Consider the following 20,831-nt stretch of genomic DNA (forward strand, 5'->3'; position numbering starts at 1 on the left):
AAAGAAACTATTATTGAGACAAGTAAAAAAGTTAATAGATGATCTATTTCTGGCAGAAATAACCACTGACAACTATTTCTATTTCTAATTCATTGTCATTAACCAAATATTGTCCATCATGCTTTTCTTGTCTGGTTCTATGATTTATTCATATAAATATATATTTAACCATACAGTATTCTTCTGTGCTCTCTCCTATCCTTTGTAACAGTCTTCCTTCATTTGAATAAACTATCCCTTTTCCAGGTTCACAATCTAGTCATGAGTTATCTTAAATCTCAGTGATAGCTACTAAGTCAAATTTCCCGTTTTAAGATCTCTCATTCATCTTGCTATTAGCTATACTAGGTGTGTTTATGTTTATGTGTTTATGTATTTATAGATATCTGATGCTTATCAGTCAACTGAAACCACTTTCCCCAAAGTTATTTTAATTGTCAAATGTATTTTTCTTAATTCTCATATTGTTCTGGAAATCTCTGCAACAAGCGACAATGTTAATCACGTTTTGCATTTTAGTGATACTGTTTTCTGACTCTTCCTTCTCAGTCTCTTTTGCTGTCTCATCATCCATGGCTCATTCCCTAACTATGAGTGTGCCTCAAGAGTTCTGGTGTAGGCCTTTCCTTCTTTCTCCATATTCCTTGTGACTATATGTTTTTAAGACCTCATTGGAGTTTAATTCTCATCTCTATGCTAATAATTCCCAGACTAATACATCCAGTCGTTCTCCTGAGATTCATTCTCATATCACCAACTGACTACTTGACATTTCCAATTGTGCGTTCCATGGACATTTCAAACCCAACACACTCTAAAAAGAATAGAATATTTTTTTCTCAAAACTCACTCCTCTTCTAAATGTCCCTATTTCTTTCAAGGGCATCTCCATTCTTCTAGACATGTATATTGGCAACCTCCGCATTATCCTTAACACTTCATTTTTGCTTACCCTACAATTCTTGCCAACTGTCAATTCTTGCCTTTATCTCCACAATAATTTTCAAATCCGTATAAGAATTACCATTCTCATCCAGGCCCTCATTACCTCTTGCCTGTACTAATTCCACTACCTCCATAGCCTCCTAAATAGTCTCCTTGCCTCAAGTCTCTTTACTACTAATCTCTCTTCTATTTAGGAGGACATCAAAGTGATTTTCCAAACGTGCAGGTCTGACCATGTGAATTTTCCAAACGTGCAGGTCTGACCATGTGACTTCCCTAATCAATTAACTCTAGTGGTGCCACATTATTTTTAGATTAAACATAAATTTCTGTTTGGTATTAAAGCTCTTTCCAATTTGGCTCTGTCCTCCCTGTTCAAGCTCATTGAACACCACACCTCTTTGTGAACAAATGTAGTCTGACCAGACTGTCCTTCTCACGGGTCCTCTTAAAAGCTGCACCATTTTCTTTCTTCACGCTCTCAGATTGGTCTCATGCCTAGAACGTTCACTCTCCTCACCTCTGGCTCTTAGAATCCCTACATATCTACAATGGAATGACAAAAATCATCTCTTCTGATCTCCCAATCAATGAAGTTATCATCTCTAGTGCTTTAGTGGACTGTAAACTCAATCAGCCAGCAATTTGATGGTTCTCACAAAAGCGAATATATTCTTAGGCTATATTCACAATATAATCTTACAAAGGAAACAGTAGTTCCATTATACTTTGTACTGGTCTGAGCACATACAGAATAGTGTACTTAACTCAGAAAGTTAACTTTTGAGTATTTCATTTTGGGTGAGGCATTGACATGCAATAAAGAGGGACCAGAATCCTTCTAGAAACCATATAAGGAATAGTTGAAAAATACTAGGGCTTGTTAGCATGGAAAAGAGAAGATTTAGAAGGAAAATGATTTTTTTTTTTTGGCTAGGATAGGTAGGGGTGATGGAGATGATCAAATTAATTTCATGTCACTAAAAGGTGCAAAGCTAGGTGATGCTGTAGGACCATAAGTCATAGAATGCTAGAGCCTTTGAAGAATTAAAATAAAGGGTTGCCTAATGAACAACTGTAAGTCACATGTTGAATGTGCATAGACTGTAACAAGTAATCAACCTAGAATCGCACAAGGAGCTTCCTATACCAATGAAATCATAATAGAACCCAACCTTCTTTTTGTTTTGAACTCCTACCTTCTGTCTTAGAATTAGTACCCAAGTATTGGTTCCAAGGCAGAAGAGTGGTAAGGAATAGGAAATTGGGTAAGTGATTAGACCAGAGTCACATAGGTAGGAAATGTCAGAGGATGAATTTGAACCTAGAACACCACTCCCTGGACCAGTTCTCTAGGTCTGGGTCTCTAGTGACTGAGCCCCACCTACCTGCTTTTATTATGAGTTGTCTGAAAATGGAAAAGGATATACCCTTCATGGGCTGGGCTCTGAAAACTGAGAGTCTTTTTATAGGTAGATGATCAAATACTTTACCAGGCAAACATATTAAATATAGGCAGTGGAAATAGGAATTTCTAAAAACTCAACTAACTTTTACCCTAAATCCCTAATGATAAAAATATGCAGAAAAAAATAAATACAAAAATGAAAAGGGGGAGGTGCCCAATTGGTCCTCCAAATCAAGACATTCATTATAAATTATCTAATTCTTTTGAAGTTTTATACTTAAGAAAAAAATTTTTTTAATAAACCCTTAACTTCTGTGTATTGGCTCCTAGGTGGAAGAGTGGTAAGGGTGGGCAATGGGGGTCAAGTGACTTCCCCAGGGTCACACAGCTGGGAAGTGTCTGAGGCTGAATTTGAACCTAGGACCTCCTGTCTCTAGGCCTGACTCTCAATCCACTGAACTACCCAGCTACCCCCTGAAGTTTTATACTTTTAATACTAGCTCAATATATCTTCATTTATTCTCTATTTGAGCAAGAGACCCCAAATCCATAAAATACTGTTTTCTAGTTTTATCCCTGGCTTTATTTTCACTTGATTGGCATTATTATATATTGATCAGAGACTCAGTTCCCTGACCTTTTAAAATGCAATTTTACCTGCTTCAGAGAGAATTAGTGTCTGATTTCCTGATGAATTTGATAACCTCCTACTGGGTATCACAATGCCCTTTTTTGAAAACCTCCTGACTTACTAAAAATAAAAAAAAAAAAAACCATACTAGCAGGCTTATAAGATTGATTTGTTCTTAATAAATTCAAAATCTGCCCATGAAACTTGTGAAAATTCTTGCCTCATTCCAATCTGTTTTTGGATGCAAAGACACCCAAATGATTTACTCAGCAACTATAAAAACCCATGAGCCTCCAAATAATACAATTTCTGAACATATTTGCACATGGTAAACTTTTTTTGAAAACATTTCATTTTCTTCCCAATATCTCAGAGTGGCAGATAAAATGAGGGAGGCATGGCAACATTTCTTTGAAGTCCCATAATTACTTGGTATATAGTCAGGATAAAAACTTAATTGTCTAGAATTGTTCTCTGTGCATCGCTTTCCACTAGCCTATATTTTATTTCTCCTCAGAAATGTACATATGACCATATATGTGTTTTGATGCGGCAACTAAGAGTCCCATAAAATCTATTCAATTAATTAGCAGATGAAAAAATTTAGGAAATGTCAAAGTATAGTAGAAAATGAGGTCCATGATGAGTGTTGAGAGAGAAAAATAGTAAGAATAGAAGAAAATTCACACAAAAGAAAAAGCAAACAAACTGAAAGCATGTAAGAAAGGATAGACTATAAAACCCAAAGCATGGTAAAAATTGAAGAAAACACAAAAACATCCAATCTATTAGATAAACTGATCATATGATATAGACAAAAAAAATTACTAGACCAATATAGTTATTACTTCACTTTTCAAACAGTAGTTTGGGTAATATTGTCAATAGAACAATCTTTGCTGTCTTTATGTTTATATGTCAAGGAAAAATGATAATAGATAAATTTATGTGCCACTTATTTAAGTTTGCAAGGCACTTCACATATGCCATGTCCTTGGACCTTCAGGATAATCCTGAGAGGTAGACAAATGACATATATGAACAACGAATAGATGTCCCATGCCAACAGCAGGCACCTGATACTAACAAGGAGGTCATATGGGAGAAGAAAAAATATTCAGAAAGAGGTTTGAAGGCTTAAAATCTTTAAAAACCAATTAAGAGAGATTGAGGAAGAATTAGAAAAATAAAAAGTAAAAAGCAATGCAAGAAAACCAAGAAAATTTGGAAAGAGATCCAAAAAATCAATGAAGAAAATAATTAAAAATAAGATGGGTGAGGGGAAGCTGATAAACTTCTTAAGAGTTAATGGAAGAAACATTTTTTGGTTAAAGAAAATCATTTTGAGAAAACAGAAAGTTAATGTGTAATGTAACAAATAACTAATAAGCAAATTACCTCTTTTCAGCACAATGATCTTCAATATTGCTGTCCCACCTCTGGGACATCAGCAAACTAAGCTCCATTTCTTCTTTTTCTATTTGTGGTTCATTTTCTTCATCATCACTGTTCTGGGGATTTCTAGAGCTTCCAAAGGAAGGATGTGAAGATGAAATGCCATGTCTTTTCCCTTGATATCCATCACTCTCCAAACCAGCCAGAAGATGTACCAAAGACTCATCAGGGTTGCTATCCACTAAACAAAAAATAAATGAATCTCCATTATGATAGTTTTAATTTTCCATATAGTTCTACATTTTGGATCTTTAGCAAACTTAGAACTAAAAAAAATTTATAAAAAAGGTTTATCTTTGAAAAACATGAGGGAACTATGAATGAAATGGAAAGAGGTTAAAAGAAAAAGGTAGCCAACAGTTTTCAAAATACATAGCTATTTACCTAGGAAATATTTCTAAAGAGTGTTATGAATGGCAGGTGACCATTTTGCATAGAAGCAGTTTTAAAATTTATACTGTGAGGGTTATTTCCTATCTTGGCATCTAAAATATTTATTCCAGCTTATAGTTTCATCAAAAAGATATGATTTGGGTGCAATAAAACATTTATACCAGGAAGTATCCAAAAACTCATTGCAGAACCCTTTTCCCTGAGACTCAAAAGTTCCCCATCGAAATCAGGAGCACCATAGAACTAAGTAGAGAAAATAAAAATATTTCATATGCAGTGCTGACTGCAGGCAATACCTCATATATACTGCATCAGTTGTACTACTTTGATTACAAACGCTATTTTTCCTGAAGGAGAGAAATAAGATCAACAGAAGCAGATTTCAGTTAACAGAACCCTCCAATAATCTTCAGTTACTCTAAGTATTCAAGAAGATAATCAAATGTCAGTCATACTACAGAACAGATGAATTTCTGTATTGCAAAGGAGGTTGAATTACATAACTTTTGAAGTTCTTTCAAACTGGAATAATCTGCAAGTTCATGCTTTCTATAAGAATTTAATTAACTTCAGAGAAAAATAACCTCCTGGGGAGCAGCTCAGTGGCTCAGTGGATTGAGAATCAGGTCCAGAGTAGGGAGGTTCTGGGTTTGAATTTGGCCCCAGACAAGCCTTAGCTGTGTTATCCAGGACAAGTCACTTAACCCTCATTGCCTCATCCTTACCACTCTTCTGCCTTAGAATCAATAAATACCCAATGTTAATTCTGAGATGGAAGGTAAGGGCTTAAAAAAAATTAAGAATAATATTCTATTCTACCTGAGTGATAAGAGGGAAAAACACACTAGATAGCTTTGCAGTCCTTTCATGGTCTTCTGCTATGCATACAATGAAACATATGCATCTTAGCAGATGTTTCAACATAAATTATATAGCAATGGTTAAAAAAGAATTTTCTAATTTTGTAACTATATTTTTATTTTCTATTTTTTATAACCCTTATTTTCTGTCTTAGTGTCATTTCTAAGATGGAAGAGCAGCAAAGGATAGGCAATTGGGGTTAAGTGATTTGCCCAGGACCACATGGTTAGAAAACATCTTAGGTTAGATTTGAACCCAGATCTGGAGTTCCATCCATTGAACTACTTACCCTCTTTCAATGCTTTCAATCTGTCAAATAAATAACATTTAACACTAACAGAAGTTTCTATTAAAAGGTTATAGGTAAATCTAGGGTAAGGTGAAGCAATTAAATGTTTAGAACTTCAAGTTCTAAAAAAAATCTAAACTTAAATATTACCTCTAAAATGATATAGTATTTATAAGGTTGTTTAGCACAATGCCTGGCATATGGTAGACACTTAAAATGTTCATTCTCTTCTTTCCCTGTCTTCCTCCCTCCATACATGAAGGCTTTTTGTATTCTTCCCCTCTCCTCCTGATTATTGCTGCCTTTCTTTCCTTGCCCTTGAATTACATCTAATATTTATTGTGCAAATATTTATATGTAGACAGCACATCTCCTTCCAAAGAATGCAATCTCTCTGAGGGAAGGGTTTGTTTCACTTTTTTGTCTTTTTATTCCCAGCATCTAGATAGTGGGTGGCACATAGCAGGTGTTCACTAACACATAGTTGACTGGTTGTAAATGAATGATTTTGTCCAAAGAGAAGAGAGTAGACATATTTATTGCTAGAGGAGCTAAATCATGTCATTCCTGACATTCTCACTATAAAAAGAAAGCAGGAAACTGCAGCTAAATGGAAGGATGGCTCATAGCTATTCTTTGGAGAGAAAAAAAAAACCAAGCGTTCCAAGACTAGATTCTATATACTAAGTAGCCAGTGTTATTATTACACAAATATTGATTATATTTTTATACAGTTTTACCAGTGTAAACTATTGTCACAAAAAGAGGAGAGAGCTCAGAGGCTAAGTCTAAGTGAACATTTAACTTATGTGCCAAAGGGAATGATGGCAGTCCAAGGCATTATCAATTTAGAATATTAACATTTTTGTAAAATTTTACAAAGAAACAGTGGACAAGACTAGTCTAAAGAAAGACTTCAAAGAGACTCAACTAAGCAAAGCTATCCCAAAGGATTTATAATGATAATGTCTGGCATTTATATAGCGTTTGCAAGGTATCAGTCTAACTGACAGGGGTCTGACCCAAGCCACAAATGAGACTAGAATCAGGTGGTAGAGCAAGGCTTTAGTGCAGGAAATGAAGGGGGTAGAGAATAGAGGGAGGGGGAAGCAGGGGGCAGAGATGGCTGTGGAGGGGGGGATGGGGCAGTAAGGGGGAGGGAGGAGAGCAACCCCAGTGAAGATGGCTGCCGAATGCCCACCTAGGTGGAGAAGGGTGTCAGCTCTTACAGACCTGGAGGAATAGAGGGTATGGGGACGAGGTTATCTGTGTCCCCTATGTTGGCTCTCTCTGGGCCAAGTGAGCTGCTTGGGTTCAGTTCATTGGCTGGTCCTGAGGGGTTGGGGCTGGTTCCCAGCCTGAGGGAATAGTCTTGGTGTCCTGCCAGGCAGGTGTTGCTGGGGCTTTGTTTCACGGTTTTGGTAGGTGTTGGGGGTAGAGGGGCTTGTTCCTTTTGTTCAATTTCAGATAGTATTAATTCTACTTATCTTTATTTCCAAGATGAAATAAATGTCCAACCATAAACTACTAAGAATGAACTTTTAAAAAATGAAGTGAGGATAGTATTTGATGTTTCTAGAGTATGAAGGATTAATAAAAAAATAAAGACTCAAGTGGGAGATTCCCCCCCCCCACCGCCAATTGTAATGACCAGTGTAAAAGAGCATTAAGTTAAGTAACATGCTATAAGAGTCAGAACGATGCCACTTTATGTCTTAACTTTTAAAAATAAATGTCTACAATGTGGTTCCCAAACTTTTTTGGCCTACCACCCCCTTTCCAGAAAAAATATTACTTAGCCGCCTGAAAATTAATTTTTTAAAAATTTTAATAGCAATTAATAGATAAGATAAATGCATCTGTGGCCATCACCATCCCACTGGATCGCTACAGCACCCACCAGGGGGCAGTGGTGCCCACTTTGGGAATCACTGGTCTACATGAAACACAGTAGTAAATGATTATAGTGATCTTGTGTTTGATAAATTCAAAGACCTAAACTTTTAGAACAAGAACTCATCTGACAAAAATTGCTGGGAAAACTAGAAAGCAATTTGGCAGAAATGGGGCGTACCATCTCACAAGGTATAACCAAGAAAGGTCAAAATGGTTAAATGATTTATAAACCAGGAGTGATATCATAAGTAAATTAGGGAAGCATTGGAAAAATATACCTGTCAGATCTATGGATAAGGCAAGAGTTTATCACCAAACAAGAGAAAAAGTGAATCATGGGAAGTAAAATACATAATTTCATGACATGAAATTAAAAGGTTTTTGCATAAACAAAACAAATGCAGCTAAAATCAGAAGGAAAAGGGGGCAGCTGAGTAGTTCAGTGGATTGAGAGCTAGGCCTAGAGACAGGAGGTCCTAGGTTCAAATCTGGCCTCAGACACTTCTCAGCTGTGTGATCCTGGGCAAGTCACTTGACCCCCATTGCCTACCCTTACCACTCTTCTGCCTTGGAGCTCCAAGGCAGAAGGTAAGGGTTTTAAAACAAATAAAATAAAATCAGAAGGAAAAGAGGAAACTGGGAATAAATTTTGTATCAAGTTTCTCTGATAAAGTTCTCATTTCTCAAATATATAGGGACTAAGCTAAATTTCTAAAAAATTAAGAGCCATGATCAAAGAATAAGAATAGCCATTTTTCAGAAGGAGAAATCAAAGGTATCAATAATAATATGAAAAAATGGTCTAAATCACTATGGATCAGAGAAATGCAAGTAATTTATTTTTATGTATATGTATTTGGTTATATATAACCAATTACATGTAATAACAAATTGGGAATGCCAAATCAAAACAACTCTGAGATACTACCTTGCACCTATCAGACTGGTTAACATGACAGAAAAGGAAATTGACAAATACTGGAGGGAATGTAGAAAAATTGGGGCCCTGATATATTGCTAGTGGAATTGTGAAGTAGTACAACCTCTCTGGAGAACAATTTGGAACTAATCCCAAAGAGCTATATTGTGTATTGTTATAGAGAAAATATAGATTAGAGATTATTTAGCAGACAGCAGACTTAGCTAGCAAGCTGGCAAGAGCTTGGAATTCCATACTTGGAATCCTGCCACAGAGGGGACTTGTACACAGTGACTCTGGAGTTGGCAGTTGTTGGCTTTGTAAGCAGCTGTCTGGGTGAGCTTGTGCGGTGTTTGGGATCTCAGTACTTTGGAGGTGTTCCTTGGACCTCAATACAAGATCTTCAATTAAGAACAGTGAAGATTTAGGTTGAGACAGGATTTTTATCTATGCTGGTGGACACACAGATTATTTCATCTCCCTGACTTCCCACTTGGATTATATCTTGTGTAACCAGAGTTTCCTGAGGCCAGAGCCATCTAGAGATCAGCCAAGGACAGCTTCGTAAGATACCCTTACGAAGCCAGCTTTGACTGAGGAAATCTGCTGGTAGATTTAGTGTTCAGAGTAGTAATCACTATCCCTCCATTCCCTGACAGTTACCTTTAGCCTTAAGTGGCAGTTTTTCCCTACTTCCTTTCACTCTCTATCCTAGTTTGTTATTAAAACCCTTTTATATAGACCTTCCTTGTTCTTCTCCTTTCCCAAAAAAACATGGCATCTGACAACAAGAACCCACTGAGATAACCCCAGAAGTTTCTCCTCCATTCCCATTCCTCTCCTTACCAAACCACCCTGGAGTTGTTTGTCACTGGTTTTGTTATTCTGTTAGTTAACCCACAGAGTTATTTATTCATTTACCATAACAGTATATACCCTTTAACCCAGCAATACTGCTACTGGGTTTATATCTTTATGGAGATCAAAGAAGAGGGAAAAGGACCCATTTCTACAAAAATATTGATAGCAGCTCTTTTTGTGGTGGCAAAGAACTGGAAATCAAGGAGACAACCTTCAATTGGAGAATGATTGAACAAGATATATATGACTGATAGAATACTATTGTTCTATAAGAAATGACAAACAGGATGGTTTCAGAAAACCCTGGTAAGACTTAGATGAACTGATGCAAAGTGAAGTGAGTAGAACCAAGAAAACAACATACACAATATTGTTGTAATTTGTTCTTCATTTTCAAAGAGTACACATGACATCATGGGGTGATGTCTTGTGGATGAATTGGATTTAAATGAGGCAGAGGTGCAGTCATCAAAGTCCAGTAGCAAGACAAAAGTCAAGGTGGCTGGTGAAGGCCTGGGATGCAGTGGATGACCTTGGTGTCCTGGATGTCTGACAAAGTTCTAGGTGCTCCATAGCACCAACTTCAGCCACCTTCATGGACACGAACATATTGTTCTTAGTTTCCCATTCCATTGGGGAAGTCTACACTCTTCCAACTCACCAACAGTTTTGTGGCCCATCACTTACCCTCAGCCTGGACTAGCTCATCTGCCAAGATGATTTACCAAGTGTGGCTGCTGTACATGCTATAGCTTCATGGAGCAACAGTTGAGAATTGGGTAGACACCAAAGGTGGATAAGCAGTCCTGAAAAGGGCTTGGTAAGCTGTCACAACAGAGATGCTAGTCCTCTTTGAATACCTATACATCTCCGTACACAGTAACAGCAATATTGTAAGGATAATCTACTCTGAATGACTTAGCTACTCTAATCAAGGAAATGATACAATTACAAAGTACCCATGCTATCTACCTCTAGGAGAGAAATACACTCTGAATACAGATTCAAGAATACTTTATTAAACTTTTATTTTTTTATCTTTCTTATTTTATTTTTATCTGAGTTTTCTTTTGCAACATGGCTAATATAAAAATGTTCTGCATGACTTTATCAAATCACTTGCCTTCTCAATGTGTAGAAAAGGGATTGATTTTAGAATTCAAAAAATTTTAAATGTGTTAATTTTTTTTTACCTGTAATTGGGAAATATTTAATAAAATAAAATTTAAAACCATATAAAAAAGAGAAAAATTAAGTGTTAGAAAAAGGTACGACCATGATAGAATAAAAGTGAAATCTAATAAAGAACTAGTGCTAATAAATGCTTCAAAACTGATGATAAAGAGCTAGTGTAAAGAAACTACTAGAGTAGCAAAGGGATGCTTTTTCAGAGTCAAATAATAATGAAGGAACTGACAGATAAAGGCAATGAGGCAGAAGAGGTACTCAGCAGGGCCTGGCATATGCTATCTCTAGCCAGTGCCTAATAGTTTTAGAAATCGCTACCTTGAGAAATTCCCACTAGTCACATGGTAAGGATATAGCTTTAGCCACAGCAGTAACTAACCTTTGGAATTACAGTGCTCAATCACATGATTTTTTCTTCTTTCTTTTTGTTTCCTCCCTAAGGCAATTATTCTTTCCCAGAAATAAATGTGAAGTTAAAAAAAAAAGGGGTAGTGGTAGTGAAATTACTTACTTTTACAACAAGTTTTTATAAAAAGCTTTGCAGGAAATGAAAAACAAAGCTAATTGACTTAAAAACCACATTTTTATTTTTAATACACATTTGATAGTACTTTACAGTTTATAATATATTTTCACATAGGGGGCAGCTGGGTAGCTCAGTGGATTGAGAGCCAGGCCTAGAGATGGGGGGTCCTAGGTTCAAATCTGGCCTCAGACACTTCTTCCGCTGTGTGACCCTGGGCAAGTCACTTAATCCCCATTGCTTAGCTCTTACCACTCTTCTGCCTTGGAGCCAATACACAGTATTGACTCCAAGATGGAAGATAAGGGTTTAAAAAAAAAAAAGAATAAAAAAAAATATTTTCACATAAATGATCTTGTTTATTAGTCTCTACAATAGAAAATAATAGAATTTCAGAATTGGAAGAGCCCTTGGCAATATAGTTCAATTCCTACTGAAAAAATACCTCTCTCACAACCAATGTACCAAGTGCTATCAACTGAGGGATAACCCACTCTTTCCCAAGACCCCCCATTCTAATTTTGGAGTCTTAGTATTAGGAGTTTTTCCTTATGTCAAGCATAAATTTTCCCCTTTTGAATTCCATCCCTTACTCCTAGTTCTGCTTTCTGGGGCCAAACAACATAAGTTTAATTGAACTTGAGACAACTTGGCATTTTGGCCAACCACCTCTGAAGCTTATCCAGCTTATTAAAATGTATTTGCTAAAATATGGTACCCAAAACTGAACATAATGCTGCAGCGGTGAACTAGTTAGGTATAGTAGAACAGGATCATCAATTAATTAAATATTTAGTAAGAGCTTTGTAGGCATCTGGTATTTTGCTAACCATTGGGTATTCAAAGAAAGTCAAAAACGGTTTGTGCCCTCAAGGTACTGGTGGTAACTGGAAGCTACAATGGAAAGAGCAATAGGCCTGAGGTCAGGAAGACCTGAGTTCAAATCCAGTCTCTGACACTTACCATATCTGTGATTCTGAGCAAGTCATTTAATTTCCATAGATCTTAGTTTCCCCATCTGTAAAATGGGAAAAACAATATGCCCACCGCTTGGAATTGTGAAGATTAAATGAATAATATTTGTAAATTGTGCAGCGTGGTGCCAGGCACAAAGATGTTTAACAAATGTTCCCTTTTCTTTCCCTCTAAATTTACATAATAATGGGAACAAATTCATAGATTAAGATATATTCAGAGTAGATAAAAGGTAAAGGGAGAATCCTGAGATAGGAGGATCCAGATTATTGTCAGGAGCTATTCCCTCTTCTAAAGCTACATCAAATCACAATGGATTTCTGGGCTGCCACAAAATATTGTTGACTCATTCTGATTGAGTTTGAGTCTACTAATAGCCTCATATCTTTTTCTAGATAAACTGTTATCCAATCATATCATGTCTTGAACCTTGTGATTAAGATGTTGAAAAAACTGGATAGTAACACTTTTAGAGATGGTAAGTTGAAATTCAAGTGTCTGTCTGGTCAGGCTGATAGGCCCAAGATGTCAGGCCTCAGACCTGAAACTATGAACAACACAATCTGACTGCTATAAATTATATGACAAAAGGTTTAATATGATAAATTTAAACAAGGAAAGGGAATGGGAAGGAGGGCCAAGGGAATTTACCTAACACTATGATACTATTACTTCTCCCATCTGAAATAATAGATTCACAAGAACCTGGCTTCTGTTTCTTGAGGCTAGCTGACAATCTACACTGACTGTTTCCCAAAATCCCTATCTAGCTTCCCTGACTATGGCCACTCCCAAAACAGTCTGGGTAAATGGAAATATAGTTCAGATTTGCTGGATAGGGAGGTGACATTATGACAGAATCACCAAGGCCTTACAACCAAGAGGCTGTAACGTTCCTTGAACACAAACAGGCACAGTCTCTCTTCTGATTGACTTTGCTCACAGGAACACCAATATACAGATCAGGAACAAAAGAGGTAGAAGCAGATGCTAATCTAGATCAGTGATTTCCAAAGTGGGCGCCATTGCCCCCTGGTGGGTGCTGCAGCGATCCAGGGGAACGGTGATGGCCACAGGTGCATCTGGGGGCAGTGAATAACTGTAAGAGGGCAGTGAGAATATGTGATAGGGGGAACTAAGTAATATTTTTTCTGGAAAGGGGGTGGTAGGCCAAAAAAGTTTGGGAACCACTGATCTAGATGAAATATCTATCCAGAGTGGAAAGCTGGTCAGAGGGCCTCAACTGTCAGGTCAAACAGCTTCTCCCAGGAAAAGTCAGTTATCTCCTCACAGGAAGTACTCTCTCCAAGTTTCAAAGAAACAGGAACCCAGCTCCAGCTCTAGGCTTCAAGTCCTCCTTTTATTCTTTCCTGCCACGCCTATTAGAACTCTTTCTTTGAGTTCTATCTGTAAGCTCCATGAGCCACTTGATTTACAACCTGTATCATTTGCAAACTTACCTTCCTATATCCCTGTTTTAATAATGCATATAGGCTGAACTCATGTGTTAAGACTTTACATTTAGGGGGCAGCTGGGTGGCTCAGTGGATTGAGAGGCCCAGTGTAAGGATGGGATTTGTGCAAGTGGGATGTGACAAAAGGAGCCAGAGAAGGAGTGGCTGACAGTTGGTTACTGGCAGCTGAGACCAGAGAGAATTCTGGGAAAAGGTCCGGAGAAAGCAGAAGGAGGAAAAGGGTTCCAGCAGAGACATCCCAGCTCGGATCCAGTCCTGAGGGCTCTCTGAGGATCTTTCTTTGGACATTGAAACCCTGATTCCCTGATTCCATCACATCTCACCCAGCAAGACTTCAATCATCAAGTCAGCTAAGTGTTTGGACTCCATTTTGGGAGCCATCTCTTAGTCTCCTTCCCCCATTACCCAATCTTGCTGAGAGACTCTTTTCGGTCTAACTTACAATTATAGAAAAGGATAGAAATAGAAATAGAAACAGAAGGAGAAGGAGTGGGGGAAGAAGCTTAGGAGTAGGAACCCCAAAGGTTCCCACCCAAGGGAAGGACCCCTTAGAAACAGAGAAGAAGGCACCCCCAAAGGTACGTGGAATCGGAGCATTTCCATGCTATAAAGGGGTGAAACAGCTCTCACGAAAACACAAGCTGAGCAACCCCCTCCCCCACCCCACACCACCTACAATGCCAAAGCCAGCGAACAAAAGTCAGAGCAAGTTTGGGGCACCCATTAAGCCACTGGCAGCTCACCAGGGCTTGTTCCTGAGAGCAGCAAGACTTAAGACCACCCAAGAGGCTAAAGAACTCACGGACTCTGAACACAGACCCTGAGCCCAGGCTCAGGCAAAGGGGCTGACACAGGTGCGGGCTAAGGCGTGGACTAAGGGGCTGATTCTGAGTGCAGGAATGGACCTTGAGTGGGGACCCAGTGCAGAGAGGTGCTTGACTTCGGAAGCAGCTCCCTAAGACTGTTAAAGGAGCTTCAGGCAGAAGAACGAGCAAGGAGACCACCAGGAGGCTTGTCCCCAGAACAACTAGACTTGAGATCTCAGGAGTCTAAAGAGCGCAGACAGATCCTGGACGTGAGCATAAAGCTGAGAGGGCACTCAGCTTACAATGGCAAGCCAGAATCATCAGGAAAACCAGAAGAGAAAGATGAAGAAGAAAAAACCTTTAACACTTGACAACTTTTACACAGAAAAAATCCAGACAACAGAGGAAACAGCAGAGGAGAACAAACAATTAACCATATCCAAACCTTCCCAAAACAATGAAAACGGGTCACAAGGTCTTGAAGAGTTCAAATCTGAGATCATGAGAAAGATGGAAGAGATCTGGCAAGAAAATAACAGTTTAAAAGGCAGAATTTCACAATTGGAAAGTGAGGCAAGTAAATCAAAGACCAGAAAAGACCAGATTGAAAAGGAAAACCAAAAGATTATAGCCGAAAACCAGTCTCTAAAGGCTAGAATTGGGCAATTAGAAAAAGATGCCCCCAAATCAAAAGAATTAATAAGCAACTTGGAGACCAAAATCAAACAGCTGGAAAACAGGTCAGACCAAACTGAAAAGGAAAATCAAAAGCTTATAGCAGAAAACCAGTCTCTAAAGACAAGAATTGGGCAAGTAGAAGCCAATGATCTATCAAGACAGCAAGAACAAATAAAACAAAGTCAAAAGACTGATAAAATAGAAGGAAACATGAAATATCTCAATGAGAAACTGACAGATCAAGAAAACAGGTCTAGAAGAGACAATCTGAAAATCATTGGTCTTCCTGAAAAAGCAGAAACTAATAGAAATTTGGACTCCATACTAAAAGAAATTATTCAGCAAAATTGCCCTGAAGTTCTACAACAAGAAGGCAATATAGACATTGAAAGGATCATAGATCACCCTCTACACTAGACCATGAAAAGACAATACCCAGGAATATAATAGCCAAACTCAAGAGCTTCGAAGTAAAAGAAAAAATTTTACAAGAAGCCAGAAAGAGACAATTTAGATATCAAGGAGCACCAATCAGGATCACACAGGATCTGGCAGCCTCCACACTAAAAGACTGCAAGGCTTGGAATATGATATTCAGAAAGGCAAGAGAACTAGGTTTACAACCAAGAATCACATACCCATCAAAACTGACTATATTCTTCCAGGGGAAAGATTGGGCATTCAACAAGATAGAAAATTTCCAAGCATTTGCACAGAAAAGACCAGGACTAAATGGAAAGTTTGATATCCAAACACAAAAATCAAGAGAAACATGAAAAGGTAAATAAGAAACAGAAGGGAAAGTAAGAAAACTCATATTTTTTAAATTTGCCTCTTTAAGGGCTTCAATAAGATCTAATTATTGGTACTCCTATGTGGAGAACTGTTATGTATAATTCTCTGTAGTGAACTCTGTTCACCATTATAGCATTCACTATTATGATAATTAGAAAAATTATTCATAGGGAGAGGTTGGAATACTAAATGGTCTAAGATGATATGGGTGGGAGGGAAAGAGGGGGGTGAATAATAGAGGACACCAAGAGAATCTTGAAGGAATAAGAAAAATAGGATATTCTATTACACACAAAGAGGGCATGGGAAGGGGAAGGGATGAATACTATTATAAGAAGGAGAGGAAGAGAGCATTAAGAGGTAATAGTTAAACCTTACTCTCAGTGTAATTAACCCTGAGAGGGAAGAATAACTATATCCATTGGGATATAAAATTCTATCTAACCCTACTGAGAAAGTCAGAAGGGATAAACCAAGGGGAGCAGGGGAGTGGGGAGGTCAAAAAAGGGAGGGGAGAAGAAGGAGGAGGGAATTCATTAGGCCTTAAAAATAAAAAGAGGGGAATAATAAGGGAGGGGGTAAAAAGGGAAGTAAATCAAGGGAGGGGGCAAAGGGTTACTGGCTTAAAGGAAACCACTGGTTTAAAAGGAAATAATGTAAGAAGAAGGGATAGAATTAGGGAAGGATACCAAAATGTCGGCGAATACACAACTGATAATTATAACTCTGAATGTGAATGGGATGAACTCACCCATTAAACAGAAGCAAATAGCAGAATGGATTAGAAACCAAAATCCTACCATATATTGTGTACAAGAAACACATATGAGGTGGGTGGACATACACAAGTTTAAAATAAAGGGCTTCAGCAAAATCTTTTGGGCTTCAAATGAGAAAAAAAGGCAGGAGTGGCGATCATGATTTCTGATAAAGCCAAAGTAAAAATAGATATGATTAAAAAAGACAGGGAAGGTAATTACATCCTGATAAAAGGCAGTACAGACAATGAGGAAATAACATTGCTCAATATGTATGCACCAAATGGCATAGCATCCAAATTTGTAAAGGAGAAACTGGTAGAGCTCAAGAAAAGAAATAGATAGTAAAACCATACTAGTGGGAGATCTAAATATTCCTCTTTCAGATCTAGATAAATCAAACCAAAAAATAAATAAGAAAGAGGTAAGAGAGATGAATGAAACCCTAGAAAAATTAGATTTAATAGATATGTGGAGAAAAATAAATAGGGACAAAAAGGAATACACCTTCTTTTCAGCCGCATATGGTACATTCACAAAGATTGACCATGTAATAGGGCATAGAAACATTGCAAACGAATGCAAAAGAGCAGAAATAATAAGTGTAACTTTCTCAGATCATAATGCAATAAAAATAATAATTAGTAAGGGCACCTGGACAGGCAAATCAAAAATAATTGGAAATTAAATAATATGACTCTCCAAAACCAATTAGTCAAAGAAGAAATCATAGAAACAATCAACAATTTCATTGAAGAGAATGACAATGATAAGACATCCTACCAAACTCTGTGGGATGCAGCCAAGGCAGTACTCAGGGGGAAATTTATATCCTTCAGTGCATATATTAACAAATTAGGGAGGGCAGAGATTAATGAATTGGACATGCAAGTTAAAAAATTAGAAAGCGAGCAAATTAAAAATCCCCAGATGAAAACTAAATTAGAAATACTAAAAATCAAGGGAGAAATTAATAAAATCAAAAGTAAAAGAACTATTGAATTAATAAATAAGACTAGAAGCTGGTATTTTGAAAAAACAGATAAATTAGACAAAGTACTGGACAATCTAATAAAGAAAAGGAAAGAAGAAAACCAAATTGACAGTATCAAAGACGAAAAGGGAGACCTCACCTCTAATGAAGGGGAAATTAAGGCAATCATTAAAAACTATTTCACCCAATTATATGGCAATAAATATAGCAATCTAAGAGATATGAATGAATATTTACAAAAATATAAATTGCGTAGATTAACAGCAGAAGAAATAGACTACCTAAATAATCCCATATCAGAAAAAGAAATTGAACAAGCCATCAAAGAACTCCCTAAGAAAAAATCCCCAGGGCCTGATGGATTCACAAGTGAATTCTATCAGACATTAAAGAACAACTAATCCCAATACTACACAAATTATTTGATATAATAAGCAAAGAAGGAGTCCTACCAAATTCCTTTTATGACACAAATATGGTACTGATTCCAAAGCCAGGTAGATCAAAAACAGAGAAAGAAAACTACAGACCAATCTCCCTAATGAATATAGACACAAAAATCTTTAATAGAATACTAGCAAAGAGACTCCAGCAAGTGATCAAGAGGATCATCCACCATGATCAGGTAGGATTTATACCAGGAATGCAAGGATGGTTCAACATTAGGAAAACCATCCACATTATGACTATATCAACAATCTAACAAACAAAAATCACATGATTATCTCAATAGATGCTGAAAAAGACTTTGACAAAATACAGCACCCATTCCTATTGTTGTGAGGAAGATTAGAATAGGTATTGATTATGTATTGATTAGGAAGTACCTAGGAGGAAGGAGCTGGAGCTGGGAATTCCAGGTTGGAATGAAGGAGGAGGAATTCTGTCTGTGCCCTGAGTGTGGACTCCATTAGTGGTGGGCAAAACTGTTGCCAGCCTGGGAGACCTCAGAGCAAAGGACACCCTGCTTCCTGTTTTCCCCTGGGATCCTGTGTGGTGTGGCATCTAAGAAAAGGACAAGATCTACAGAGCCAAGAGAAGAGGTGAAGTTTGAGTACTGGAGGACAGTGCTTCAAGCAAAACCCTTACTACTTGGTTCCTGAGACAACTTTAACTCCTGGCATACAGAGATCATCAGTGGATTGCAGTGAGAATCCCAAAGCCACAAAGGCCTAGCTGCACTCAAGCCTGGCAGGTTCCAGGTTTGAAGCAGAAACCCAGAGACTCCATTTATAGCTCCTTGGGCCCTGTTAGTTTAGATCACTTAGACAAGAGTAGAATAAGTCCTCCCATTGCCCCGTGGTTTTATCCCTTAGATTTTTTTTTTAAACCCTTGTACTTCAGTGTATTGTCTCATAGGTGGAAGATTGGTAAGGGTGGGCAATGGGGGTCAAGTGACTTGCCCAGGGTCACACAGCTGGGAAGTGGCTGAGGCGGGGTTTGAACCTAGGACCTCTTGTCTCTAGGCCTGACTCTCACTCCACTGAGCTACCCAGCTGCCCCCTATCCCTTAGATTTTAAGTATATAAATCCTTTCCCACCTTTTAGTCTAACATAATTAAAGCTGTTAAGTACCTTTTACCTTGTTAGCCTGTTACTATACTCTGGTCTAGTGGAAGCTGGGTGACAGTTAAGATCAACTGCCATTCCTGTGGAAATCCAGTAAACTCTGGTCTCTTCACCCTGGTCCAGTCTCTCATAAATCCTAGAGTGTGTTCCCACAAACCACTTAGTTTATTGTAATATATCTGGTGACCCAATTACCTTACTTATATTTTCCTACACTATTGAAAACACTCGAAAGTATAGGAATAGAAGGACCTTTCCTAAAAATAATAAACAGTATATACCTAAAACCATCAACAAGCATCATATGCAATGGGGATAAATTAGAAGCCTTTCCAATAAGATCAGGAGTGAAGCAAGGATGCCCACTATCTCCTCTATTATTTAACATTGTACTAGAAATACTGGCAGTAGCAATTAGAGAAGAAAAAGAAATTGAAGGTATTAAAATAGGCAATGAGGAGACTAAGCTATCACTCTTTGCAGATGATATGATGGTATACTTAAAAAATCCTAGAGATTCAACTAAGAAGCTTGTAGAAATAATCAACAGCTTTAGCAAAGTTGCAGGATACAAAATAAATGCACATAAATCATCAGCATTTCTATATATTTCCAACACATTAGAGCAGCAAGAGGTAGAAAGAGAAACACCATTTAAAATCACCCTAGACAATATAAAATACTTGGGAATCTATCTACCAAAACAAACACAGCAATTATATGAAAACAACTACAAAATACTTTCCAAACAAATAAAACTGGATCTCAACAATTGGAAAGCTATTGATTGCTCATGGGTAGGACGAGCTAACATAATAAAAATGACCATTCTACCCAAATTAATTTACCTATTTAGCGCCATACCTATCAAACTACCAAAAAACTTTTTCACTGAATTAGGAAAAACTGTAACAAAGTTCACTTGGAATAACAAAAGATCAAGAATATCAAGGAAAATAATGAAAAAAATGTGAAGGAAGGGGCCTAGCAGTACCAGATATTAAACTATACTATAAAGCAGCAGTCATCAAAACAGTATGGTACTGGCTAAGAGACAGAACGGAGGATCAGTGGAATAGACTTGGGGTAAGTGACATCAGCAAGACAGTATATGATAAACCCAAAGAGCCCAACTTTTGGGACATGAATCCACTATTTGACAAAAACTGCTGGGAAATTTGGAAAACAATATGGGAGAGATTAGGTCTAGATCAACATCTCACACCCTACACCAAGATAAATTCAGAATGGGTGAATGACTTGAATATAAAGAGGGAAACTATAAATAAGTTAAGTGAACACAGAATAGTATACTTGTCAGATCTCTGGGAAAGGAAAGATTTTAAAACCAAGCAAGAGTTAGAGAAAATTACAAAATGTAAATTAAATGGTTTTGATTATATTAAACTAAA

At 37.5% G+C, this 20,831-nt stretch overlaps 1 protein-coding gene across 1 annotated transcript in view; it reads right to left on the minus strand.

Annotated features, from left to right (window-relative positions):
• Positions 1-20,831, minus strand: part of REV3L (REV3 like, DNA directed polymerase zeta catalytic subunit) — a 274,157-nt gene that overhangs the window by 113,333 nt on the left and 139,993 nt on the right. The window contains exon 11 of the mRNA XM_044676720.1: positions 4,383-4,620. Coding sequence (XP_044532655.1) covers positions 4,383-4,620 — 238 coding nt within the window. The remainder of the gene's footprint in view (positions 1-4,382; positions 4,621-20,831) is intronic.

Source organism: Gracilinanus agilis, chromosome 4 (assembly GCF_016433145.1).
Source record: "Gracilinanus agilis isolate LMUSP501 chromosome 4, AgileGrace, whole genome shotgun sequence".
In the NCBI taxonomy this organism is placed as follows: Eukaryota; Metazoa; Chordata; class Mammalia; order Didelphimorphia; family Didelphidae; genus Gracilinanus; species Gracilinanus agilis.